Source organism: Gopherus flavomarginatus, chromosome 17 (genome assembly GCF_025201925.1).
Source record: "Gopherus flavomarginatus isolate rGopFla2 chromosome 17, rGopFla2.mat.asm, whole genome shotgun sequence".
In the NCBI taxonomy this organism is placed as follows: Eukaryota; Metazoa; Chordata; order Testudines; family Testudinidae; genus Gopherus; species Gopherus flavomarginatus.
The window spans coordinates 12,886,510-12,914,264 of record NC_066633.1 but is presented as its reverse complement, the minus strand read 5'-3'; the positions used below and the strand labels follow the sequence as shown (position 1 = coordinate 12,914,264).

General features: G+C 42.2%; 2 protein-coding genes across 6 annotated transcripts in view; one reads left to right on the top strand and one right to left on the bottom strand.

Moving 5' to 3' along the window:
• Positions 1-13,951, top strand: part of SPTAN1 (spectrin alpha, non-erythrocytic 1) — a 67,644-nt gene extending 53,693 nt beyond the window's left edge. For 2 of the 4 annotated variants that reach the window (XM_050926996.1, XM_050926995.1), the window contains 15 exons: positions 52-184; positions 1,067-1,165; positions 2,251-2,410; positions 2,611-2,687; positions 2,854-3,063; positions 4,232-4,528; positions 5,076-5,188; positions 6,197-6,214; positions 9,180-9,242; positions 10,609-10,663; positions 11,209-11,405; positions 11,784-11,837; positions 12,211-12,357; positions 12,810-12,957; positions 13,627-13,951. In XM_050926996.1, the coding sequence (XP_050782953.1) occupies positions 52-184; positions 1,067-1,165; positions 2,251-2,410; positions 2,611-2,687; positions 2,854-3,063; positions 4,232-4,528; positions 5,076-5,188; positions 6,197-6,214; positions 9,180-9,242; positions 10,609-10,663; positions 11,209-11,405; positions 11,784-11,837; positions 12,211-12,357; positions 12,810-12,957; positions 13,627-13,752 (1,897 nt within the window). In that variant the 3' untranslated portion in view covers positions 13,753-13,951. The remainder of the gene's footprint in view (positions 1-51; positions 185-1,066; positions 1,166-2,250; positions 2,411-2,610; positions 2,688-2,853; positions 3,064-4,231; positions 4,529-5,075; positions 5,189-6,196; positions 6,215-9,179; positions 9,243-10,608; positions 10,664-11,208; positions 11,406-11,783; positions 11,838-12,210; positions 12,358-12,809; positions 12,958-13,626) is intronic. The other 2 variants (XM_050926997.1, XM_050926998.1) reach the window with 1 other exon arrangement.
• Positions 13,952-14,018: 67 nt separating this feature from the next.
• The window catches only part of DYNC2I2 (dynein 2 intermediate chain 2), a 41,684-nt gene continuing 27,947 nt past the window's right edge, over positions 14,019-27,755 (bottom strand). The window contains exons 4-11 of one of the 2 annotated variants that reach the window (XM_050926999.1): positions 26,500-26,760; positions 25,523-25,632; positions 23,611-23,768; positions 17,217-17,326; positions 16,717-16,884; positions 16,037-16,269; positions 14,970-15,127; positions 14,019-14,432 (exon numbers count right to left, since the gene is read on the bottom strand). In XM_050926999.1, coding sequence (XP_050782956.1) covers positions 14,194-14,432; positions 14,970-15,127; positions 16,037-16,269; positions 16,717-16,884; positions 17,217-17,326; positions 23,611-23,768; positions 25,523-25,632; positions 26,500-26,760 — 1,437 coding nt within the window. In that variant the 3' untranslated portion in view covers positions 14,019-14,193. The remainder of the gene's footprint in view (positions 14,433-14,969; positions 15,128-16,036; positions 16,270-16,716; positions 16,885-17,216; positions 17,327-23,610; positions 23,769-25,522; positions 25,633-26,499; positions 26,761-27,755) is intronic. The other variant, XM_050927000.1, reaches the window with a different exon arrangement.

Here is a 27,755-nt window from a genome sequence, read left to right as displayed (position 1 = left end):
ACAGATGCAACCTGTGATTTCCCTCCCCACTTCTTCTCATTCCTCTTACAGTGGCCAACGTTTAGAGGAGTCTCTTGAGTATCAGCAGTTTGTAGCAAATGTGGAAGAGGAGGAAGCCTGGATCAATGAGAAAATGACCCTGGTAGCCAGTGAGGACTATGGAGACACACTTGCTGCTATCCAAGTAAGCAAAAGCTGTACTGTTCTGGTTCTCACCTTACCAGCTATTTATAATATGTAATAGTTAGAATTTAAAATACCCTTTTGTTATTTTTTAAGTCAGACATTTTGTTCATTTTAAAGAAGTATATTATAAAATATTGATGATCCTTACATAAAAGCGATTCAAAAGATTTTTCTCCAGTATTTAGAAGGGTCTTGTGGATATGGGCCTTTGGCGTAGGCAGCGCTAATTAAAGCAGACTGCTTTTATTTGTGCTGGAGGACTAGACTGATGCAAAGCAACCCCAGAATTGTGTAAAAATGGCTTAAAGGTTTTTTTTTGATTTCCCCCTTCTGAGTTGCAGTGAGAAACTGCAATGAAGAAGAGTCTCAAGAGCAGCACGAAGCAACAGAATCTCTTTCTAATCCATCTTTTTCTTTTAATTACCCCTTTCCCCTCCCTCCATCAGTGTGTTAAGGCTCTGGTCCTGCAAACACTTCCCTGCACATATACTGACTATATGCTTACTATTAAGCATGTGTGGTTTTGCAGGATCAGGATCTAAATGCTTTCCAGGTAAATTATATCTGCATGGTGAGGTCTCTAGTGGACTTGATAGAGAAGACCTTATCTCTCCTTGGATAAAGGTGAATATATTTAAGGACTATATCCAGGACTATACCAAACCATTCTTCCTCCCTTGCACACCCCAACAAATAGCCAGAATGTGTATTACCTAAAACTAACTAATAACTGTAATGGTGAGTATTGCACTGATTGATGTGTTGCAGGCATATTATTATAATATTGTTTTGCTTTTATTTTCATCCTTGTTTTATAAGCAGTCATCTTGAGAAGTTAAATGATGTAGGAAAGTAACTTGTGAACATGCTTTCCCTGCAGGGCTTGCTGAAAAAGCATGAAGCATTTGAAACTGACTTCACTGTCCACAAGGACAGAGTGAATGATGTTTGTGCTAATGGGGAGGACCTCATTAAGAAGGTGAGTGTAACCTGGTAAGAAAAATGCCTTGAAGGTTCCTTAAAGTGTCAGCATGTCAAAATGGATTCACTGTTCTCTTAAACTGAGCTCCAAGTATGTTTAAAAAATGAAAACTAAACACCGTCTACATGTCAGTGTTCTCTATAGCCACAAGAACGGCATTTGGCATATAATTGATTTTAAATACTATAGAGACAGTAGCATGGTGGACTGATAACAGAAGCTCCTTAGTTTTAATTCTGGCTCTGTTGCTGACTTGTTGGAAGTCTTGGGCAAGTCACTTAACTTCTCTTTCCCAGAGACAGCCATCCCAATCAATTCCTTATGCACGGGTCTGTGCTAGACCAGACCAAGAATTCCTGTCTTTTATGCTTAGAGCCTCTGATGCACCCATTTGTGTACCATGATACCTTCTCCCATTACCTTGAACACTTCTCATCTAATCAGTAAGATCCTTGTGAAACATAAATTGAATTGGAATTTTCTCCTAAAGACCTAAAATGGCTGTTATCCATCCCATGCTTTGGTTTTCTATCTGTATATTAACTTCCCAGAAAGCCTTAATAGTCTAGCAATACAGAAAAAAACAGGAGTAAATTGTTTGCATTCCTGATTTCTCTCACATTTGGGGCACATATTTAAGGTAGAATGAGGCCATCTTATTCTCCAGATGGAGAACCCCTAACTAAATAGTGAATCGAGGTGGTCTGTTCCCATGTTGTTAGAGCTAGTGGGCTGCCTTGTGAGTTAATGTGCAGGATTTATTTTATTAGTCATGTGCTAGTGCTTCTGGTTTGAGATTGTAAGAGCAACCTAAGGGGAGCTCGGCACCAAACTGAGAATGGGATTTGAGCAGCTAAGTCCCTTCAGTTCCTTTGAGGACACTGGTTTTAATTGCTTCTGTTGTCCTCAGCCTTGGGATCAGTTTTAGGAATTTCCATAAGTATCCCAAGGAGTCCTTCAGATGCCTATACATTTTAAGTGTATTTCTTGCTAATTTGGTGAACAGGACTAGATTTCCTCCAGTGGTGTGTAGAAGATAATTAAGTCACATAGGAACTAAATTATTTTCTCCTATTCCACAGAACAATCATCATGAGGAGAACATAACTGCAAAGATTAAAGGCCTGAGGGGCAAGGTGTCAGATCTGGAGAAGGCGGCAGCTCAAAGGAAGGCCAAACTGGATGAGAATTCTGCCTTCCTCCAGTTCAACTGGAAAGCCGACGTCGTGGAGTCTTGGATAGGTATGTGCTGCATTGACAAAGCAAGTGACTGAAAACGGCAGCCCTTCTTGAACGGAAAATGGTTTCTGACTAACTTTGTTTTACTAAGCGGATGTGGGTGGTAGTCTGAGCCATTGATTTGCTGAGCAGTGATATCCCTTCCCCAAATTTAGGAAGAAGGAATGTAGGTGTTTATATTTAGTCTCTGCTTCATTATCCAGGTGAGAAGGAAAACAGTCTGAAGACCGACGACTATGGACGGGATCTCTCCTCTGTGCAAACACTCCTCACCAAACAGGTCAGTGCAAGGTGCTTTGAGCCAGGGAAGCAATGGAGCTTAATGCTCATCAGACGGATGAATATTGGAAGGCCTGGCATTTATTTTTGCATTTTCTTAAAATAATGTCTACATCATCCATAAATATAGTTAATCTACATTAGTCTCTTGCTTTTTAATGCGGCAGGAAACTTTTGATGCTGGTCTTCAGGCTTTCCAGCAGGAAGGAATCGCAAACATCACTGCACTGAAAGATCAGTTGCTGGCAGCCAAACACATCCAGTCAAAGGCCATCGAGGTCCGGCATGCTTCTCTGATGAAACGCTGGAACCAGCTGCTGGCTAATTCTGCTGCTAGGAAGAAGAAACTGCTGGAGGCTCAGGAGCACTTCAGAAAGGTGAGAGCACAGACCTGGGAACTATCTCTTCTCTTTAATAGTCTGGAACACTATAAAGCTTGACAGTTGTGCACAGCATTGATTTAAAATCTCAATATACAAGCTGTGAAAAAACACAATTAGTTGTCATACACCAAATGCTTTCTTGTGAGAAGCTTTCATTAAAAACTTATTGACAGTGGAGTGGTTTTAAAGGACCAGCCTTCTACACTGTGTGCAACTTGTATATCTTAATTGTAGTTATTTAACTAAAATACAATTTGTTGAGGACACGTTGTGCTGTGTTATATTTTTGAGAAAACACTTAGCTAGGGATGCAGTATTGTTAAGTGGTCACTGCAAGGGGACTGGGAGTCTAGAGTTCTGGGTTCCAGTCCAAACTCTACTACTGGCTAGGTGTTCTTGAACAAAGTACTTTATGCCTCTGTTTCCCTTTTGTTTTTGTTAATAATGTACTGTACAGTAGCACCTAGAGGCTCTGATCAGGACCAGGGCCTAGTATTCGGTAGTTTACAAATGACACAAGCCCATGTCTTGAAGAGTTTACAGTCTAAATCACACACACACACACACACACACACACACACACACACACACACACACACACACACACACACACACACACACACACACACACACACACACACACACCTACCTACCTACCTACCTACCTACCTACCTACCTCTCCTGTTGCTGTCCCCATAGTGCCGCTCCCTTCAACATGTCCACCACTGAAAACTACCCACTGTCTCTAGACAGAAGTGAGCACCTGCTGATTTGCAATTGTTTGGGTTTTTGAAAAACAAGTTCTCTAACATTGCTCCCAAGTCTCGAAATGTGTTCCTGTCTCCCCAGCTGCCACTACAGCTGCCTCATTGAAGGCCAGAGACAGCTTTTGCTTCCTGGAAAGGTCTGGCCTTGCCCCTAAGAGCTGTGGGTGAGATGGGCCTCTTGGGCTGTCTTAGGGGAGATGTCATAGAGAGGAATAGCACTATCCCCATTTTACAGATAGTGCTTATGGTTAGTTCTCTGCCTTGCAAGAAAGGAGCGACTGGTGCAAATTATGTGTTGTTTATTGCATGTTCTTAATACCAGGTCCTCCTGCTTGAATATATTCTATTTGGGTTATTGCCTAAGTGAATACCTAGATTGTCTTCTCTCTCTGAGGTTGAGGATCTGTTCCTGACTTTTGCAAAGAAGGCATCTGCCTTTAACAGTTGGTTTGAGAATGCAGAGGAGGACTTGACTGACCCTGTGCGGTGTAACTCACTGGAGGAGATCAAGGCACTGCGAGAGGCTCATGATGCTTTCCGCTCCTCACTAAGTTCCGCCCAGGCTGACTTCAACCAGCTCGCTGAGCTTGATCGCCAGATCAAGAGCTTCCGTGTAGCCTCCAACCCATACACTTGGTTCACTATGGAGGCTCTTGAAGAGACCTGGAGGAACCTGCAGAAAATCATCAAGGTAAATCAGAACAAGGTTCTTCCCATTGCCACTCTGCCTCTGAATTCTTCCTTGGACACTGTCCCTCCAGATAATCAGTGCTCTTATTCATCAATAAAACATTACAAATGGAAACACCTTCATCCGGTAGCACAAAAATGTTTCTGAAAGGAATTCTGTGGTGCTAGTGCCTCCCAAAATCCTCCATTATCTATATATTTGTGTTGCTGCTACTTGACCCCTACTCCTCCTCCCACTCCATTCTTCCTGAAAGACCCCGAAACAAATAATGATCCCCCACTTGTAGCTATGAGATACTGTGTTCCTTATGACGTCATGTTTTAGTAATATGATTGCAAGGCTCACTTCAATGCTGATTCTCACGATTTCTGTTGGAATATTGGCTATCATAGTTAGACTAGTGGAGCAGTCGGGCAAGAGACCTACAGGCCCTCAGTCTTGGGCTGAGCTCCAGAATCTCACTGCTGCGCTGGCTTGGTTTCTGTATTTCAGTGGATGATAAAGGCCATGTTCTTTCTTGGTGTAAAGTGACTTCCCTGTTTCTCAGGAACGTGAGTTAGAGCTGCAGAAGGAGCAGCGAAGACAGGAGGAAAATGACAAATTGCGCCAGGAGTTTGCTCAGCATGCTAATGCTTTCCACCAGTGGATTCAGGAGACCAGGTACAGTCTGTCTTAACAGAGAGGCTGTCCCAAAGAAATTTCCCAAAGAGAATCATTTGTGTCCCATTGAGAAGAGAGTGTTAATTATTCTTCACATTATTCTTCACATTGTGCATCTTATCCATGCTTCTTTTTTTTGATCAATTGGGTTTTAGGTGTCTGCTGCTGAAGCACCGATTTGCTGAGTGCAAGATCACCTTCTGAGTTTGGTAGTTGGGGCTGGAGCTGTCAGCTAATGGGGTCTCTGATTCAAGACTATTTTAAAAAATGTGTCTGCTCCTGAATTCACTTTCCCAGGGTAATTCTATATATAGACAAGCCCTAATGGTTATCTGGTAGCTCCAGAGCTGGACTCTATAGTTCAAGGAGAATACTAAATACTGAGAACAGAACTGAAGAAAAAGCCAATACTGTCTTATTACCTACTCTGCATTATGATAGAAATTAGAAAGGGGAAAATTCTGTTATCCTGTGTCAAACCATAAGATTATTCCCTAAGGTATATTTTCTAGTGTTTTGTACAGTCCAGATTTAAATGTTCCAGAGAGGGGGTTTCCACTGCTTCTCTAAAGAGTTTCCACAGTCTTTAAGATGACTTTGCAAGCTCCTATCCAATATACTAATAATACCCATGATTAGGGAGCAGCAGCAAGGGTCAGCAGCCTCTCTAGAAATGAAAAATAATTTCAGTGTTTCAGAATTGCAAGGAGAAAAATATGATATTTGTACAGCACAACTGTGTCTGACTTGAGCATACTCAAATACACCGCCATCAAATACTGTCAATTCTAGTAAGTGCGCGCACTGGTTCAGAAGCGGCGAGTTAAGCTGAGGGTACTTTTCATGTAATCCTTTGATAGTAAATCTTCTGCATTTATAGAAAATCATCACATAGATGGTTTTGCAAAAAGTCTGAAGTATAAATGTGGTTTTAATTTGTTAACGTGTTCCCCCCCCCACCTCTCTCTCTGTCCTGCTGCCTGATACTTGGACCCTCCTGCGCTACAGGACATATCTGCTAGATGGGTTAGTACTGAATTTTATTTCCCAAAAGCTTGATGTGGGATCCTCTCCTGTCTTGTGTGTGCTTTCTCCTGTCATTGCTTTGCTTGTGAAAGTTGTATTAAAGGTCATTCTATTTGGGCAATGCAAGCCATGCCTGGGATGTGCATGAGATACTTACCCATTCTCTTCCCCTCCTTCCCCTCCCCAAGCAAGAATGCCTCACAAAGAGAGTCACAGTTAACAGGACATTGATATGGATAACTGTAAACATATAGGAAGGAATACCATTTTTCCTGGTTCAGAATAGAAAAGAAAGAATTAATGGACACTCTGTGTGACCAGTTATATTAAGAAAGTTATCACTGGTTAGCTTACAAGGATGTGCAAGATGTGATGCTCTTTATTGGGTGTGTTTCCACATCTCATCAGGTAATCTGTAGCCTTTTGTCCTCACTAGCCAGCCTCTCAATTTCCCAACAGTCAGAATCACACTTGGTAAAATAAGAATATATTCTGATAATGCTCTCAAACATTTAAAACTGAAGGGCTTTGACTGGGTATTGCTATATACATATATGTAATCTTGTAAAAAGAGTAAAATAAAGGAATGGGAATAGCCCAGATTTGCATTTTATGAGTATTCAACAGAAGGTCCTGTTAGTAGACTCCTATTAAAGATTGTCACTAATTAGCATCACTACAGTTTTAAAAAAAAAATCATACACCTTAATCACATTTCCATGTGTAATTCAGTTATGTGGCTACCTAGTTGTCCTTTTTGATTCTGTTGCATAACTGTGCTCCAGAAGTTGAGCTTTAACTTAAAAAAAAAGCTTTAGGATTGCAAAGAAAACCTAAACCAATGCACTGACCTCTGCTTGAGTCTGCTGAAAACCTGAAGTGTAAAATACCCATTCATCTCAATGGCATTTTAACTGAAGCTTAATGTCAATATAACTATTTCACTGCTTATGCCTTTTCTACTAAAATGAGGTTGACATCTCTCTCGTTGGACACAGTGGCAGTTAGTGGGATAGCTAGTTGCTGAGATATGAAATAGGGAATTCAACTCCATGTTTAGTTAGCTTTTGTATTTACCCAAAAGAGGGAGGGAAGGAGAGAGATCCCTCCCCACCATCAGGAATCTTAACTCTTTTCTGGTTGCAAACCCCAAATTGACTCCAGTGACTTCCTGGATGCCAGAACAGCTTCTTGTCCCCAACTAAGCTATCAAAACCTCCAGCTTTTTCCCCCGGACAGCTTCTGTAGCAGTTACATGCTTTTTCAGTATCAAAAAAAGAAATTTGCAGCACAATGAACACTTTTTTGGGTGCAGTGTCAAATGTATTTAATATTAAAATAATTAAGGAATCCTATACAAAGAAGAGGGGGTCACAGCTTGGGAGGTTGCCCTTACATATATATATTGTCTAGTGTGCTACAGAATAGAGGGACCTTGTTCATGTTTTGTGGGTTTATCTCTGGTAACTTTTTACTTGCTATGTAGTGACAAGAATCTCTGGTCTCACAGTATCTCCCCTCAGATGAGAGAGAGAACACCCTAGCTTTTGAAGTGGTACCTTGGTGGAACCCAATAGATTTTGCTGGTATGGGTGCTGGATCTTTGCTATTTTTAAAAAGTAGTGTTGTGGCTGAGTTCTGGTGTCTCAGAAAATACTAATAGAGAGGTGAGACATTTACTAAATAAAGTGAGTTCATGCTCACAATTGCCATGCTCCTACTCTATTGTCTAACTGATTATTAGAAGTGCAGAGGAACATTAATCTTCAGCAAAATTCTGAGAGGATTAAAACTGCAGTTAATTAAAATGGGCATTGTGTATGTTCGTTCATTCTCATATAACCATGTATAGTAGATTCCGCTTATTAGCAAACTTTCAGTTGCCAGCAAAAATTTGCCATTATCCAGGAGTTGCTAATAAGCAGAGGCATGTTTGCGAGGCTGCAGCCAGGGAAAGAAGTGCTGGGACAGGGTGAGCTGGGACTGTAGCCTAAATGCCAGGGCTTTCAGATTCTGCAGGGATGCTTGGGGCCCACAACGCTGCACTTTCTCTCTCTGTGCACTCTGGGAGTTGGGGCTCAGTCCCCACTGCTTCCTTTCCTGAGTGTAGCCCTCTTGCACGGCACAGCTTGAGGAGCATAGGGAGAAAGTACCATGCAGTTCCAGCATCCAGGCTGCAGCTTTCTTTCCTGTTACTGTGCTGCCCACAGCCTCCTCTCCCAGCCTGCAACCACTTAGCTCCTGAGTGGTCCCTGTGCACAAGCAGATTGTGGGGCCACAGCCCCTGAAGGGGAGGCACAGGGATGTGCTGAGGAACAGTTCTAGGCAGGTTTGTGGGGGATGCAGTCAAGGAAGGGACAACCTAGCACTTCCTTCCCAGGCTGCAAACCTGCCCAGAGCTAGTCCTCAGCATGTCCCACTACTCCCCCTTCTCTGGCTGCAGCCTCACAGTCCTGTCTGCAGGTGGTGCTGTTCTTCCAAACAATGTTGTTAATAAGCAGCATCCCAGTGGCAAAATCTGAATCCTATTAACATTAAACTCGATGGGATTGGTTCCCCAAAAAAGGTTGCTGTTAATATCAGGGTTGCTATTAAGCAGAATGTTCTGAATGTAGAACTTTCAAGGTCAACATAGTTGTCCTACTCACTTATCAGCATACAGCAGCCATATTTGCACAGGTTGATACTGTTTTTAAATGAAGTTTGTAGCTCAAATTGACTCTGAGATTCTGTTCACCTCAGCAACTCTGTGGTAGATATTAAAATAATTAGATTTTTTTTGGTACGCAACCAGCACCTGCCATTGAGTCTGGTGGTACTTGAAGTAATTTGCTTGTTTGATATTCTCTGTGAGGTGGTGCTGGCTTGGAGTTTTGTTCCGTTGCCATGGTCTTGTTGTGGTCTGTTCTTTCCTGTCTTGTCTGTTTTCTTTTTGGAATTCATTTGGTTTCTTTTCTTTGAATAGCATAGCATATCGTCGTGTCATTCGTGTCTATCAGTATGAAGTTGGGGATGATCTGTCTGGAAGGTTTTTCCTCTTATTTTCTTACCTCACTGTGATTTTGAAATGCACTCTTAATTCCAAAGGCTTGTGTTCTTTCCAACTAACTAACTTTCACTGCTGTGAGATGCTTGGGGGTTTGTTTCCCTGTTGATTTTTTGCCTTTCCACTATTGGTTCACAGCTTCCTGCTCAAGGTTCTGGGCCTGTGCTTCATTCTCTTTAAACATGCTTTGATTTTGAGTTTTAACCCTCTGTGGTGAGAGAGACCCAGATGTCTGGCATATTGTCATTGCTACAGAGTGATTCAGCACTTGAAAACCCTTCCCAAGAAGTATTAAGAGACCTTTGGGAGGAAAGGGTCTGGTGGGGGGAGGGAAGACGGTCGTAGCACCAGGAATTTAAATTCTACCGGGGGCACAAACACGTTACAGCACATCTGCACAATATCCAATTTGCTGTTTTTACACAGGTCATCTGTTGTAAACTTTCACTATAAATGTTACAGGACAGAGGCTCTAAAAACTGCTGCCTTAACATTGCTTAGAATTGAAGAAACAAAACAACTTAAGGGACTTTATGCAGCTAGTACCTGTGAACAAAATCATGGAGACAATAACTGCAAAAGGGTGCCTTTATAAACCAGTGTTTGGGGCCCCTTGTTGGCATGCCAAGAATACCTGTGTGTGAACGTTTAAAAAATTCTTACAATTGTGACTACTATCAATTTCAAAATTCAAATGACTGTGTCAGAGTGGCTCTGAACTATTAGCATCGTAGAAATGCTCATCTGTGAGGGGTCACAGTCTGAGAATATGGAAAGCAACATTCACCCAGCCGTAATAAAGTAGTGGAGTTTTTCTGTCTTGCAAGGGTGATTTGTCTTACATCAAGGTTGGCTTTAAATTAAGCCAGTAGTTCTCAAAAGGTTTTTCACACTTGCTTTCTGTGTAAAGCCTCTCTAGCGCTCGTCTCATTGACAAACAAAGCTTGTCTCTAGTGAATCACTTGTAGTTTGTGTGTGTTGGGCACAGTTTGGGATGGAAAGGGCATTTGCACTGAGTTTCTAATTTCACTAGGTCCAGTAAGAAGGTGAGTGCTTTGGATTTGGCATGAAGTGTTTCCAGTGGCTACTTTATCACAGCCTGTGAAATTTGGGCTTGAAATTAACTTTATAAAGAAATTACATGCAGCAGGTTCTAAAAGCCTCTGTTTTATATAGAGTGAGTCTGAATTTAAAAGCGTATGGCCAGAAGCTTGACAGAAAAAGTTTTGTTATAAAGTTTATGGAAAAATTATTTTACCCTAAAAGGATGGTGTTAATTTCAAGCCCCTCCCCCTGGCCTTTATTGTATGTGAAGAGTGCCTCTCCCTCACTGGGATTCTATGTTTAGGTCCTGTATGGTGGAGGAATCAGGAACCCTGGAATCACAGCTGGAAGCTACTAAAGTAAGCATACCTCATCTGTTGTTAAAACTTCTGTTTCCTATTGATGTTCAGGAATGAACGGGGAGAGAGAATGCCTTTAATGACTGATATGTAGGTCTTTAATTAATTCATACATTTTGAGGCCAGACAGACCCCATTCTGATTATCTAATCTAACCTGCATTGCACAAGCCAAAAGAAAACCCTGAATTAGTTCCCCCTTGTATAGTATTTCTAAGTCCCTCTGTCTGGGCAGAGGAGCCAGTATCTGAAACCTTTCCTTGTGATGTTCTACAGTCTGTTTTGAGAATTAGGCTGTAGCTGCTGTGAGGTTTCTAGTCATATTTACAGGCAAAAACACCTTTCTTGGAACATTAGCCCATCTTACAAATCCGTCTGAGTCATATGTGATGAATCTCCCTTGGATAGTGATATATTTTGTAACACTAGACGACAGCTGCATAGCTTCCTCCTACCTCTTTGGTGTTATGAGCCTGTGTTTTAGCTCAGTCAGTAAAATGTTGGTACGCTAGTATGTTTGCTTCCTTCTGTTTTCTTTCCAAATAGCATAAGCACCAGGAGATTCGGGCAATGAGGAGTCAACTAAAGAAGATTGAGGACCTTGGAGCAGCTATGGAAGAAGCACTTATTTTGGACAACAAATATACAGAGCACAGCACCGTAGGCCTGGCACAGCAGTGGGACCAGCTTGACCAACTAGGGATGAGGATGCAGCACAACCTGGAACAGCAAATACAAGCTAGGTACAGTGTTCGTTCATTTGGGAAGATAAACCACATTCATCATTTCAGGGAATAAGTGAGTTAGGGAGAGACTGCCAGTACAAATCAAGCAGGATAAACCTCTTCCACTTACTGTTGTGTGTTCTGAGTAGTGTATATCAGTATGTTCAATTTTTTTCAGGTAGACTGCAATTCGAGAAATAGTTCTGGTTACAGCTAGCCCTGGTGATTTCTCAGTGAAATGGGTGGCAGTTGAACCAGGTGCCTGCTGTCTCTCCATTCAAGGGGGTGGCAGACAGAAAAGCAAACAGCCTGACATGAACCTGGCATTTTTATTAGCTTGTGACCTACCACTGCAATTTCATGATCAGTTCACTAGCTTTGCTTCTTCCTTTTTAGAAACACAACTGGAGTAACTGAGGAGGCTCTGAAGGAGTTCAGCATGATGTTCAAGTAAGTATGCATGTTCTTAGCAACCTGGAAAAGTGGTCATAAAGGAATTCTTCAGATCTTTGACATGTATATGATTGCTACACAAAAATCGATGGTCCAGATTCTCAGCTGCACCTAGTTTCCACTGTTTGCAGCTCCCCGATTCTTGGGCCAGTTCTGAGCCAGGCTGCTGTAACTCTGCCAGCTGGCACTAACTGGAATAATTCCTCACTAAAGGATGTGGCCAGTTTATGATCTTTCTGAAGGACTCCAGAGAATCTGTGTGCTGTCTGTATTAAATATGAAGGTACTTACTCACTCCAGTTTTCAGTTCACTGTATAGTTTAACCAGTTAGCTTAATGACGTTTCAAGATTTATATTTTTCTATTCTAGACACTTCGACAAAGATAAATCTGGTCGTCTGAATCACCAGGAGTTTAAGTCCTGCTTACGTTCTCTAGGCTACGACCTGCCTATGGTTGAGGAAGGAGAACCAGATCCAGAGTTTGAAGCTATTCTTGACACCGTAGATCCCAACAGGTACAGACAGAAGAAAACTTATATCAATCGTTCTGTTTTTACTTTCAAAGTCTGTCACAGGCTGCTTTTGCCCATTATTGCAGCCTCTCCATATTCTTCAAATTATTATTCCTTTACAATGGTCACTGCTACTTTATAGTTTGAGCAGAAAGAACCATTGAATCAGACTTCCTCTATATCACAAGCCATTAAATTACACCCGGTAACTGGTGTCTGATTAAAGCATATCTGCATGTGAAGAAATTCTCACAATCTGGACCCTATGCCCCGGGCTTTTCATGAGACATTTACAATATTCCTTACGATCCATCTTAGTTAATGCAGGTCTGGGAAGTAGGAAGGATAACCCTGCTGCTAGCCCTGCCTGCTTCGATGGGCTGAGAGCTCAATAGCATCAAGTAGTAGTGTTCTGAAGCAGGTCTGTTTACATGCTGTGTGTGTTTTATTGGCAGGGATGGACATGTCTCACTGCAGGAATACATGGCATTTATGATCAGCAGGGAAACTGAAAATGTGAAATCCAGTGAGGAAATAGAAAGTGCTTTCCGTGCCCTTAGTTCAGAGGGCAAGCCCTATGTGACCAAGGAGGAGCTCTACCAAGTAAGTGTCAGTTGTGCAAATCCCATCTCAGGAAAGACAGCAGCAACTAGCACTATGGAAGTTAACTCTAGCTGTTGTGAACCCCATTGCAAAGCTGACTGACAGGGATGATCTACACCTGTTAACTTCCCATGCCACTGAAAGATTTTATTGATGCAGCTAAAGCTATTTGCAAGTTTGATCCCTTACTGAGAGGGTGGAGTGTAAAGCACTAGTGTACTATCAGTAAGAAGCCGGATTAGTACTTTCCCTGTTGCATTGAAACTCTCGATTAAATTTAACCTCAATACAGTTGAATAGGGCATTACTGTTAAAACTCCCCAAGCTGGAGGAGAGAACAGGTCCAGAAAGAAAAGTCACCAAGTAACAAGTTTTCTATTGTGGATCCTGACAGTGGGAGGGAGATCAGGACAGAAGTCAACTGACTGATCTGAGAAGTGGAAGTTACCTATTTTTGTCTGAGTGGGGGATCTTAAAAATACTGCATAAATGTGCAGGAGCCACACACTCTTGAATTCCAGTCCTAGCTCTGAGTCTGTGGCCTTAGTGTAACTTACAATCCATTATCTTGAGAAGGAGGTTTACAGATAAGTACTTTACCAATGAAAACAGCTTAGTCTTCACCACTGAGAGGCTACTAACCACCTTATCTTCAATTTTGTGTTTCAGAACCTGACCAGGGAACAGGCAGATTACTGCATCTCTCACATGAAGCCCTACATGGATAGCAAGGGCAGAGAACTTACTTCTGCTTATGATTACATAGAATTTACACGTTCACTGTTTGTGAATTGATATAAAAGCACTAACCTTTAAAAATACAGAGAACATACTCGCGTTTGCCAACTGTAGCCCTGCATGCATCTCTGTGTTGTACAATAATCAATGCTACTTTCTGATGTAACCTTAAACTGCTTAGCTTAAAACTCTTAGAAAAGCAACAAATATTGCAGTGTGCTTCAATAAAAGTTACTTGTCAAAACTGCAGCAAAAATTTTTCAACTTGTGTTTAATCATCTTTATGCTTGAGTACCAATTTGAAGTGTGACTCAAACAAAGTAGAATGTCTCTTCTGCTCATTACATAGCTTCAGGTAATGAGGGTAAGAGTGACTAGGACTGACCTTGCTCTCCATTACAAAGTAATGGACATGTTTTACAGACCAGTTTTGGGTAGAAACAGTAACAACCCTATGCTGTAGCAAGATTCAAATGATAACATTGGCCTGTTAGTGTCTCAATCAGTGACTTCATTTGCCAGCTGCTCAAGGTGATTCATTTCCCTTGGTCCCTGTTGAATAAAGTCTGAACTCAGCTGCCATATTTTCAGCATGCCACTGGCATCCCCTGCTGCCAGAAGCTGAGGTTGCTTGAAGTTAAACTCTATGCAGTACACAGGACTCTGAGCAGAAGCTTGCTTTATAGAAACTGCAGGTTTCTGGGAGCTCTTTCCAAAATCAAACAGCTGCACTTCTCCTTTAAAACAAATGTAATAACAGTGTTAGTTCAAGCTTTCCCTCCAGTATGGATTAAAGTCCTCCCCTGCTGGCAGTATCAAAGTTAAGCAGTGCTACAATAAAGTGTAGATCTACTCACTAGAGTCAGGGCAGTCTGAAACCAGCTGCTAGCAGAAGTTATGTTGCAGCCCTTTAGACATCTTTAAATGCCAGTTTCTAAAGTCAGTCATTTTTAGCACTAGTAGTTTGCACTATGAGTGCTTTAAACACCTGAAAGCTGGAAACAGTTTTAGCCAGGGCATGGTATAGCAAATTTCCCATATCCACACAAGTCTGGGGCCAGACAGACTTTAGCAATGGGAAAGATATGACAACTGTAGTGGATACTCCAGACCTGATGATCTAAAAACCACTGCATTATACCAACTGACAGCTTAGAAACCCCAGCTGTCAAATTAAGTTAAGTGCTAAGCAGTAAGCTTTTACATAGCACTAGTGTTAGAACCCAAAAGACGACCTGGTTTCTCCTAAGAATAAGCAGCTGGAGGGTACCTACCTTCTCCAGTGGCAGCTGCAAAGACCAAGGGTCGTACTGGAGACCAGCGCACACTAAACAGATACTTCTTTGATAACTGGAGGGAAATAAGGGGCTGTGCCTGCAGCATGGAGTGCAAGTGAACATGTCCATCAGTGCCACCACTCAGAAAGAGATTCCTGGAGAAAATAAGAAACACTTCTTAGGGGATCAGTATTAAGAACACAGAGCAGAGTTCACTTAAGCAGCCTGAGAGTTGATGTACGTTAGGTATGTGGCTTCTTTATGTATGGCCCTTTCGACTGAATGGTGTCAACATTCCTCAAATTATTTGTCTTTACTCAGTGGTTTTTTTTCTTTGTTAGTCACTATCAACTGCAGTCACGTGAATCACTGCATCTTTGGCCCTGTAGTCTCTAGAGACATTGTATGTAAGGATCAGGATCTAGGGGGCTAGCCTAATCTGGTCACTCCCATGCAAATTACATGCAGTATCAGGACTCCCACCATGTTTCAAGAAAACAGATTTATGGACATTTTAAATAGTCTGTAGGTGCACCATTTAATAACAAACAGAGTGTGCACTTCCAAATTTAAACTCAGATGGCTGCTAATGAAAGTCACAAGTAGCGTGATGGACAGCTGATTTTAGGGGACAGCCTGTTTCCACAAAGTTGTTAATGGAACTATGGGAAGAGTTGTCCTGAATAAAAAAGAGCCCAGTGGAAGTAAGTTCAGCTGTGGTGTAAATAGGGACAATGCGATGGGCTTCAATGAAGCTGCACCTATACAAGGGACATCTTCAGCGTAAGTTTGTGCAACTCCCTTGAAGGTAACAGCATTCCAGTGTGACACATACAGCAGGGCTTCTGGCATGTAGCCCTTGATCAGCTCTTTCCCACCGCCCAGTTCACTCAGGAAAACCACAATTAGAACAGGATGGTAGTGTAACAAACTAACATCTGAAGAAGTGGGTATTCACCCACGAAAGCTCATGCTCCAAAACGTCTGTTAGTCTATAAGGTGCCACAGGATTCTTTGCTGCTTAAACTAACATTTGGTGCCAATGCAGTCTGCCCATTACTTGCCTGTGGAAAGGTGAGCAGCTTACACCGTACACAGGTCCACCATGAGGAGAAAAGGCAAACTCTGCAGGTGCCTTGAGGGGAACAGAGCTACCTGTCCTAGGGACAGCAGCAGTCTCTACCGCAGTGGAGCACTTGAGAGAATATCCACCTTCCACACCAACGATAAACACACTGGGATCAAAGCAGGAGAAAGAGAGCGAGGTCACACCCACAGCTGTCTCCCCACGTGTGCGCTGGGGAAAGGGGACAAACCATGAGACACAAGGACTCGGAAATTTAACATACATGTACATGAAACCTATACTAATCATAGCCTGCATGACCTGCACCAACCACTTAACGTTAGAGGATCAGTTCTGTAAAAATAAAATAAGGATTCAAGTTCAGGATGGAGAACTTAGCTGCTTACAGCTCTGGTCATTTAGCTCTAGTTCAGGGCAAGGCTGCAGCATCCAAATTTCTAAGTGGCTAGTTTCCACACTATCCTGTGGGTTGGTAATGGGAAAGCCAAAGTTTACTGTGCTTGTTGATAAATGGGCTTTATTCTCTCTCTGCTTCCCCATCACATGGAAGCTACAGCCACCTACTTGTGCTCTCTCATAACCCAAGCTATTCTAACTCACACCAAGCCCATTAAAAGGTTGTTTCAAGTCAATGTTCTCTGGAATTACTGAACTAACCTTCTTAAGTTTCATACTCCAAGGGATCTGCTGAGCAACTAAGGCGAAACCTTCAACTAACATCAGCTGACCATCTCTCTGTGTCCGCCACACAAGGATCTTTCCATCTGTGGATACACTCAGAATCTGGAAGTGGTGACTGTGCTTTGGGTCCTGTAACCAGTCAACCTGTTCCCAACATGAGAGAACTCTGAAAAGGGGCCTCACTAAACCCACCAAGCCCAGTAACCCAACATTCAAGAACACTACTAGGTCTCAGGACAAACTACATTAGGTAACACGACCAGCAAACCAGTCTCATGAGGATTTGCCCTATTCAACTGTGTTGAGGTTAAGTTAATCTAGCAATGGGAATTTAAAGATTTCAATGCAACTGTGCAAGTATTAAGCAGGTCTGAATATGCCCAGGAAATAAAGGATTGAAATGTCAGGATTGTGATTCCTCCCCTGCCCTCCAACCCAATGAACATCCCACTAAAGCGTGGACTGACCCCTATTACCTGATAAACTGGATCTGTATGAGTGTCATCTGTCATCCCTGTCCTCCAGATCAAGGGATCTTCTATCCTGCTCGTGTCCCATATCAAGACCTCCCCACTGTAAAGGCCACCTGTAGATGACAAAGGATCAATGGAACATAAGCAATGGCTACTAATGAAAGTCACACACAGCATGACAGGCTCGGTTTACTTTGTTACTGACTGCAAATAGGTTGGCCCCTAGAAAGAGTTGTCCTGAACAAAAAGGGCCAAGGGAAAATAAATTAATCTCTGGTGTAAGCAAGAACAGTGCTATAGGTTTCAACTGATTTGCATCCACACAGGGGACATATTCAGCTCTGATGTAAGTGGATGCAATACTATGTAAAAGAGTTTCCAGGATGGTTATGCCTATTCCTACTCATGGGTATTGCACTACCTAGTGGTGCATAATGGTAGAACCTAGCAGTGTCCATTACTGTTCTTGTGCCCTCTCCTACCTTTCGCCTCAGTGTCTCCAAACGTTCTGAAGGCAAGGCCACAGCGCCTTCTAACTCCTCAGTTTCTTCCAATGCAAAACAGACATGCAGAATAAACCAGGACTCTGAGAAAGAGGGGAAGACGGGTAGGAAGTGTGAATATGCAGAGACATCTTGAAGAACTCCGGTTACACATAAGTAATCTTCATTTTTTCAAGTGGCTCTGTATATTCCAATTTATGGGACAGATTGATAAGCAGTGCTGAAAATAACCGGGAGGCAGGAACAGAGTCCTAATGAAATAGAGACTGAAGCACTGTTCTGCCAAATCTACCATCAACCCCGGAGGCCAAATCAAGGGCATAATACTTAGTAAATGTGTGTACAAAATTCCAGGTCAGAGCCCTGCAGATTTCAGCAGCAGGGACTTGCTTGCCTTAGCTGCCACAGTTCTGGTGGAATGTGATTGTACCGTCATGTACAATATTCAACAATGCGTTGTTTAATCCATCTAGAAATAGTCTAGGAAGATGACATAACCCATATAATTCTTAGCATAAAACAAATCGGGATGATTTTCAAAAACTTTAAAATTATGTTTAATTAATATGCAAGAGCTCTTCTTGCATCCGAAGTATATATAACAGATCCCCCCCTTATCCATAACAGGCTTTGGAAAAAATGCTTGCAAAGTAACTGATTGATTTAAAAGTCAGATGCCACTTTTGGCAAAAATCTGGGATCAGGACTAAGAATTACCTTATCTTTATGAAAAGTAGTAAACAATGGATCAGCCATCAAGGCATTCAATTCACTCATCCTTCTAGCTGACATTATCCCAATGATGAATGGCATCTTAACAGATAAAAACAGGTTTAAATTTTTTATTAAAGCTAATGTTAAAATATTATATAATACACAAGTTAAGAAAAGAGTATCTACATCTGGGTATAGTGCTTAGATTATCTACAGATACAAAGTTTGTTTTAAAAGTCATAAGATACATATAGTGCATAATCAGCAATAACCCAAATTTAGGTGAGTAAGTTTAACAATACAGTTTAGATATTAGCATCCGAATTTCCAGATACATCACTCATGAAAAGTTACACAGAGAATTGGTTGTAGAAAGCAAATATATCAACGAGTGAAGATTTTCCCTCAGTAATTGAGAATTTAGGGTAGGTTGTCCATTAGAAAATGCAATCCATCAGGAAAGTATGTGAATTACTTTCTTGACTGCGCTTCTCATTGGCACTCCAGCTCATCCCTCCTGGTAGTGGCAACATTCGGTGATGCGTTATAGGTAGACATCCCTTGATCACTTACTTGATGGCTTCTGACACCATGAGTTGCCACATCAGCCAAGAGTAGCATTGACCGATTCCACATTCTCTCAACAGTAACTCATTACTGAGGACCCATACGCTTAGGGCTCCGACAATCGGTGCGCAAGTTTGGACCTCATAGCCCCTTGCTCTCAATGTTTCGGCCAGATGGTCATATTCCTCCAGCTTTTGAGATCGGGCATCGTGGAAAACCGGGGTCCTGTTTTCAAGGGAATTGTGACGTCCATCATAATGATCTTCTTCCAGTCTTCGATGGTGATGATGATGTCCAGTCGCAGTTGTCTGTCCATTCCTGGGATGGCGGAGTTCACAGCAACCTTCCCCATGGGTGATGGGAATGTGCTAACCAGGCGATCTTGGACGGCAATGTGGCACAGCTGCCAGGCTCTGGAATGGGGCTTGCAGCTACACAAGAAAAATATCCTATCTTGTTTTAAAATTTTTCAGTAATGGAGAATCCACAACGAGCCTTGGTAAATTGTTCCAATGGTTAATTACTCTCACTGTTCAAAAGATACTCCTTATTTCCAATCTGAATTTGTCTAGCTTCAACTTCCAGACATTTGATCATGTTATACCTTTCTCTGTTAGATGGAAGAGCCCATTATTAAATGTTTGTCCCCACATAGATACTTATAGATTGTAATCAAGTCACCCTTTAACCTTTGCTTTGTTAAACTAAACAGATGAAGCTCCTTGCATCTATTACTATAAGGCAAGTTTTCTAATCCTTTAATCATCCTCATGGCTCTTCTCTGACCCTCTCCAATTTATCAACATTTTCTTGAATTGTGGGTACCAAAAGACATAGTATTCCTGCAGTGGTTGCACCAATGCCAAATAAAGAGGTGAAATAATCTTTCTACTGCTACTCAAAATGTCCCAGTTTGTGCATCGCAAGATTGCATTAGCTCTTTTGGCCAGTGTCACACTGGGAGCTCATATTCAGCTGATTATCCACCATAATTTCCAAATCCTTTTCAGAGTCACTGCTTCCCAGGATAAAGTTCCTATCCTGTATGTATTGCCTACATTCTTTGTTCCTAGCTGTACACATTTACATTTAACTGTATTCAAATACATATTGTTTTGCTTCGCACAGTTTACTAAGCAATCCAGATTGTTCTGAATCAGTTACCTGTCTCTTCCTTATTTACCGCTCCCCCAATTCTCATGTCTCCTGCGAATTTTATCAGTGATGATTTTATATTTTCTTCCAGGTCATCAATAAAAATGTTAAGTAGTGTATGGCTAAGAACCCATCCCTGCAGGACTCAACTGAAAACGTACCCAACTCAATAACGATTCCCCATTTACAATTACATTTTGAGACCTATCAGTTAGCCAGTTTTTAATCAATGTAATGTGTGGCATGTTAATGTTCAGGTTCACTGACAAAGGAAGGGTTTGGGGAATTGGAAGGGGAGTCTTTCAAACTGTATGGCATAGCTCTTTTCTTTAACTTCTAGAACCTATTTGTCTGATATTATAAGCCTCCATGCACTAATAAAAAGGGTTAGCCTCTCTCCAAACAGAGGAAGGGAAGGATCCTAGATGGTTGGTTCTTGACTCTTGATCTTCCCATCACATCTGAGGTCTGGCATGAGACAAAATAGTCATGGAAATAGAAGACTTCTTAGATTTAGGTCTTGATTTAAATGACCTCTTCTTATGCTGCTCTGAAAGGATGTAGCCCACTGGTACTGTTGCTGACATCTCTGATTTGTTGGGTAATAAGCTGAAGATGACTGTGGATAGTACTGCCTCTGACAACGCAAAGAAGCAATTAAGACCAAAGAACAAGTTTGTCAATCTTGTCTCCTTCAATTTTTTCAGCAACTCATCTGTATTTTCACTGAAAAGACCATCCCCTTCAACGTTATGTCTGTGTCCATCTCCAGAGAAAAGGAATGAGGTCAAGCACGTCTCCTCAGCATCACTACAAAAGCCAATATGCTAGCAGAAGAGTCCAAGGCATCAAACAAAACCCTAAAGGAGTTTTTCACCATATTTTGACCTTCCATTGAAATTGTGTTATTCAATCTCCTTTTGTCATCTGGCAACTCCTGCATAAACAGCAATATCTTCTCCCACAAGTGAAACTGATAGCAGGACACAACAGCTTGGTAAATTTCCACCCTAATACCAAAGGATAAAGAAGAGAACACCTTTCTCATTAAGGAAGAATCTTCTTCCCCTTTCTGTCAATAAGGATACGGTGAGCTTGTCCAGATCTTGCTCTGCTACTGGCAGCAGCCACCACCAGTGACTTAGGTACAGGGTCCACATGAAAATCCTTCTGAAGGTAAATGATATAGTTTGCCAGCTTTCTTGGAGACAGGTTGACAAGAAGCAAGAACAGACCACACGGATTCAGCTGGCCAAAGTAACATCCAAAATAGGTAGGGATAGCCTATTCCTGGAAGTAGCACCAAGAATGTCAAACATTGGATGAGAAATTTCTTCCACAGGCACTGAAGGCAGATTCAAAGTGGACATCACATGATCCACTAATTCATGAAATAATGTATATCCTTAAAAGGAAAGGAGACTGAAGCAACTTCCACATGCTCATCGGGTGACAAATCAGGATCACAGTGTGTGTCCACATGCTCCTGTTCAAAAAGAGATGCTATCAATTATCAGGCACCACTGCCTGAGATGTAGACAGATCTGGAGGAACGGGATCTGGGATTTCCACACCACTGGATCCTTAGCAGATGAAAGCTCACTTCTCCATCCATGTGGAGGATAACTGAAAAATTCCTGCAGCAGCTCCCAATAAGGCCATGACTCCAAGGACTGTCAGTCTTCCCAACAACTGAGATTCAGGAGCACTCCCACAGGAGGACCACCAAAGGGAGGGGCAAACCAGAAAGAAACAGGCCTCTTAATTCTTCCTCTAGCCTCCTTCAGATACGGATCTGGCACTGAATCTGTGACAGAGTGCACTGGAGATACCAAAGAACCTTGAGGGAGGTCAGGATGAAACCTTTGCAATGATCCTGTAGGAGTCCTAGGAGGAGGAAGTACAGACAGTTCTACTCTCCTTACAGATGAGGAGGCCAGCGAAGCCTGCCTCTTTCTCAAGGTCCTCTGCTTTTTGCTCAGATCTGAGGATTGATCAGAAGCCTCACAGTTAGCCTGAGATACCATGTAACAGTATTCTGCAGAACTGAAAAAGTGGAACCAAAGCAGAAGCCAAGGTCAGAGACAAAGAAGTAGACAGCAGCGGATCCAACACCAGACTCACGCTCCTGGCTCCCAAAGCTGACCCCAGAACCAACCTTGACCGTTGGAGCCATAGACGTTCTGTAAGAATACAATGGATCCAATAAGACAGCTGGAGCTGACCACGTGGCCCTTGGTTCTGACATAGCAAAGACCTAATTGCAGGAACAGTGAGAATTGGAGCCAAAACTTATGGAGGTTCCGACTTCCTGAAATCCTCCAACTGCTTCAGTTTTCCTGAAGTCACAGAAATCAAAAGTGCCTCTCATATCTTGGTTCCAATGACTATCCGGATTCCAAGGGTTTAGCTTCAAGAGCCTCCTTCAGGAGAAGCCCTGGCAATGTGTTCTGCCTCTGCTTGTGAGCTCTGGGGTATCAAAGTTCAGCAGATAGAATACTCAGACGGAGAGTGACCTTTCTCAAACACTTGAGGCACCTGATGTGGTCATCCACTGCTGAGAAGGCAGTAGGGCATGAAGCACACCTCTTGAATCTTGGTTTCTTCTTCCTCTTCAGTTCCACCATCACCCAGAAATGAAACACTAACAATTAAGTAACTATTTCTGTACTTATACTAACTATTATTAACAACAATAAAACACCTATGAATACTCAAGGAGAAAGAACTCTAGACCCAAACAATTCAGAGCGGTTCACTTCCATGCAAGCTCATGGTTGAAAGAAACTGAGGTGGTAGATGATGTTGCGTCCACATACAGCCTCGCTCTCAGACAGCTGAGGGGAGGGGTACAAGAGGATGCAAGAGCACTCTAAGAGAGAATGCTAACGGAAGGTTCTGCCATTAGGCATCACTAGGCAGTGCAATACCATAAGTGGGAATATGCAGCCATCTTGAAAAAGAACCAATACTTACGCAAAGACTGATTTTGCCCTACCTCCCCCATCTCCCAGGTTCCCCACTTTCTTACCAGGACTCTCTCGGTGCTCCAAGAGGTAGTATAAAACAGGCAAAGCCTACTAAGAGAAGGGAATGTTGCATTAAGACAAGGGAAGGTCTTGATTCCTAGTGCCACAGATAAAACAGCAATTACACATTTGGCAGCAACACTTCCCGTGCCTTGGGGCTTGGGAACTAACTGAGGAAGTGCACTGCCATTCCTCTTGGGAGGAGTCCCAGGTATAGGGTGACCAGATATCCCGATTTTATAAGGACAGTCCTGATTTTTGGGTCTTTTTCTTATATAGGCTTCTATTACCCCCCACCCCCATATTCCAATTTTTCACATTTCCTGTCTGGTCACCCTACCCAGGTAGCCCTGAAGAGAAAATCAGCAGCACTAGTTGAAGGCAATAAGGAAACAATTAAAAATAAAATCTAAGGCAAGAGCAGTCTACCAACGATCAACGATGGCTGTGATGGATGGAAAGCCAGGCACATGACAGAACTGGGAACATCCACCACTAGATCAGGACGCTTTGGATTTAACCCCCTTCTGTCCAAATTCCAGGTACAAACATAGGATTTTTCTGTGCTCCAGTCCCCATCATCCAGTCTGGAAAAGAAAAGAAGTCAAGATAGAAACTACATGTCATCCAGTCATTGTTACAGAGAGACTCAGCTAAGCAGATTCACATTTCCATTGACACATGCTCTCTGGGGCTACAAAAGGCTTTGTTTAGAGGAGGCCGGGGTTACAATGCATCTCTGTGGACTGCTACATTTATGAATAAGTGTTGGTGCACCCCAGTATGATGGGGTGTTTGACAGCAGTTCTTTGATATAAATCATTATTACAGGACAGGACCTATTAACTATACTAATAAGGGAACAGCCTGGAATCCACACTGGGGAAAGTTGCTTCACAGACACCGTTCAAAGAAAGCACACAACATTTCTCCTTTTAAAGTTACCAAAAGCAACTGTTCTGCAGAGAGCATGAAAAGCCAACAACATTTCATTCCAACAAGGAGTTCAGGGTTTGAACGTGCTCTGGAGAAGAAAAGTGTTGTGCTGCTGAGCAGTGATCACTGCAGCTAAATAAGGAGAACTGATGGGGGGCTGAAGTGCTACTCAGTTCTGCTTGGCCAGGAGAGAGTAGCCGTTAAGCCGACCTTTGATGTTGGCGTGGAGGGCTCTGATAGTGATGTACAACAATCTCCCCAACCCATCTCAAAGACAAAATGAGGCATTTGTTTAATTAACCATGTACATAATGACATTTTTGCTGAGGTCATACAAACATGAAGTCTCATTCACACCCATTTGCACCTCCAAACGGTGCAGATAACATTACACAAGTCATGCTACTGACATCTCTCAAGGCCTAAATCCAATTTCATTTCCATGTTTATTTGCCCCAATTAAGCTGCCCTCATGATTTGTTTAATTTTGTAGCTCTGAAAGGACAAAGGAAATAAACCTCTCAAAAGACAAAGTTCTACTTCCCTTCTGCTTTGTAGCTATTTCATTTACTTTGTGTTTATCAGAGTGCAACCCTTGTTTGATAGGGACAGTGCAAATCCATAGCAATTACTGCCATGTGAAAAGTTCCTAGAGCTGGAAATCCCATGAAACACAAATGTTTGCTATATTGCACTTGCTAATCCCAATCAACTCGACAATGATGTTAACCACTTTCTGAAATAATGGGTTTCCCAGAGTAAGGTACCAGGAACTGTGTGTGTGGGAAAGTAAATCAGACAAGCAACTTCAGCAATGACCTATTTGCTATGTGCCGGCAGTGAGAGGACTACTTGTAGTGCTGGTGCTATTATACCTGCAATCTCTGTCCAGACTGGCAATAACAGAGCAAACTAAAATGGTGATTAGCCTTGCTGGAAGAAATTCTAATCCAAATAGTATCTGCCATGCGAGTACACTGCTGAGAGCATTTCTGTGTATGAGCACTAGGTGCATTCCATATGGGCTTGAAGACCATGTGATGGCTAACAAGACATTTTATAACGAAGGCAAGTATGCACACCCAACTATCCCATACATACACACACACACTGCACACAAATACAAACAGCTTCTCTTTGCATTTTTCAACATAATCTACCCAAGAACAAAACACTGAGAAAATATAGATTAGTTTTGGGGATTGGAGATAATGGACAGAAAGGAAAGGGTTCTGATTTTTCTGAATATCAATTAAATATCTTTTTCAACATAAATAAGTTGCTTATACACATGGTTAGTTATTACAAAGCAAGTGAACATCCTCCAATGCTTCTGAATACAGGCCAGTCTGAAATATCTCATAGACCACTCTCAGTTATGCTCTGGATCAACTCAGGTGCTCACCTGCCATAAGAACATGCAACAACTGATCCAGTGGCATTCCAGGAGATGCTGGTCACCTGCAATTTCTGATCCTGAGCCTCTGGGTATGATAAGCTATGCAAACAGAACACCTGGAAAAGATGAAATCCAAATACTAAGCCAACAACCTATGGAGATATAGAGAATTAGGATCTATATTCAGAGACTGAAGAAAGAATCACGTTATCTCCACAGACCAATATCCTGGTCAGGATCCACACACCCACCCTCTTTATAGCAGAAGAGTCTAGAGAGACATAAACTCTGGTTTGTAAATACAGGTAAGACAGAAGATTGCCTCCTGTTGAGAGTACCACATCCAAAACTCTGCATGCTCCCACCAAACCAAATGTCCCTCCATTATGTCATCTCACAGTGGGTCCACTCTACTATCTTCAGAGCAATTACGGAAAATACTAAGGAACCCATCCCCCAAAGGCTTGGGGCAGTCCTGCTCCACAATTATGGGGATTTAAGATCTACACTGTGCTTTCAAACCATAATCTGATAAGAGGTAGCAATAAACATACCCAGCATGCACCAATAGCTACCAGCTGCCCACATTCCTGGACATGGCACACTGGATAATCATCAGCTCCCCAGGTAGAGCTGCCAAACCACAGGCACTGCAATGACTTCCAGATGCTGCTAGACAATTATTAATACACTATTTCCTGAAGAACATGGCAGGAAGATCTAAACTGCACTGGTTGCAGAGAGGAGGAAACTAACCTACTCCAGTTGTAAGCTTCCTTTTGATGAAGCCAGTATCACACACGGTTGCTACTCACAAGGACAGGTTACCTATCTACACTGATGTGAAGGCAAAAGGAGAAAGAATATTTATTTTCTTATTAACAGAGTCAAGCAATGATAGTTTCAGCACCTGGTACTACAGCCAACTGTTGCTATGGGCACTGTCTAGTATGGTCATACTCCTCTGAATTCTATCAACCTACCGTTTCATTCTGATCTACCCAGTTCACCTCATAGCCATCGAAGGCATGACTTCTCCAGTTTTTATTCAGCTCTTTGATAACAACATCCTCCACTCCCTGAAGGAATGAGAGCAGGCCAGCATAATCCACAGGAGCTTCCTTCTGGAGATCCAAGTTTTGGATAGTCTCCTCACTTTGATCGGTCTGCATGCCAGCATCCCGGCTGAAATGTGATTGTACTGCAGCCTCCACGGTTGAGATCTCCCCAGTCTGGCAGCTTTTCTGTTGCAAGAAGAATAATGTTCCACAAATGAAACAACGAAAGATGGGTGCACAGAGACCCATTTAGGTCACTTCCCTTTTGTCATTCCATATACTGAATATATATTCAAAAGGGACCCTGCATATTGGGTTCCTGGCTAATTGGTGGCTTGTATGCACTGTGGGTCCTGCATGCAAGAACAGTTCTCAGGCCAGTGGAAATCATGTTTCACAAAGAGAAGAAACATCAAATCTAAGTACATCTCTAGCAAGTCACTTTATGGAGCAACCCTCGTTTTAGTCTCAGAGGAACAGAGGTCACTTGCTCCTTGACTTCCCCCAAATCAACAGTGAATAGGTACTCAGGAGAATAAGTAGGAAAGGCCAGTCCCAGAGTTATGGGAGTGGAAAACATGGGACTCACATTTTAACAGATGTATAAGGCACTGGGGTCCACACTATCTATGTACTGTACTACTAGGGTAAGAAAATTCAGTTACTTTTAGCATATTATCAACATGAATGGATATAGCTTCCCCTCATTCTTGCTTCTCTAGTGCAGCATACCTACATAAAAATATAAAAATGGCCACACTGGGTCAGACAAATGGGCCATCTAGCCCAGTATCCTGTCTTCCAACAGTGATGACTGCCAGATGCTTCAGAGTGAATGAACAGAACAGGGCAATTATGGTGTGATCCATTCCCTGTTGTCTAGTTCCAGCTTCTGGAAGCCAGAGGTTTAGGGACACCCAGAGCATGGGTTGTGTCCCTGAATATCTTGGCTAATAGCCATTGATGGACCTATCCTCCACGAAATTATCTAATTATTTTTTTTAACCCAGTTATACTTTTTGCCTTCACAACATCCCCAGCAGTGAGTTCCACAAGTTAACTGTGCACTGTGTGAAGGAGTACTTCCTTATGTTTGTTTTAAACCTGCTGTCTACTAATTTCATTGGGTGACCCTTGATTCTTGTGTTATGCAAAGTAGTAAATAATGTTCCCTATTCCCT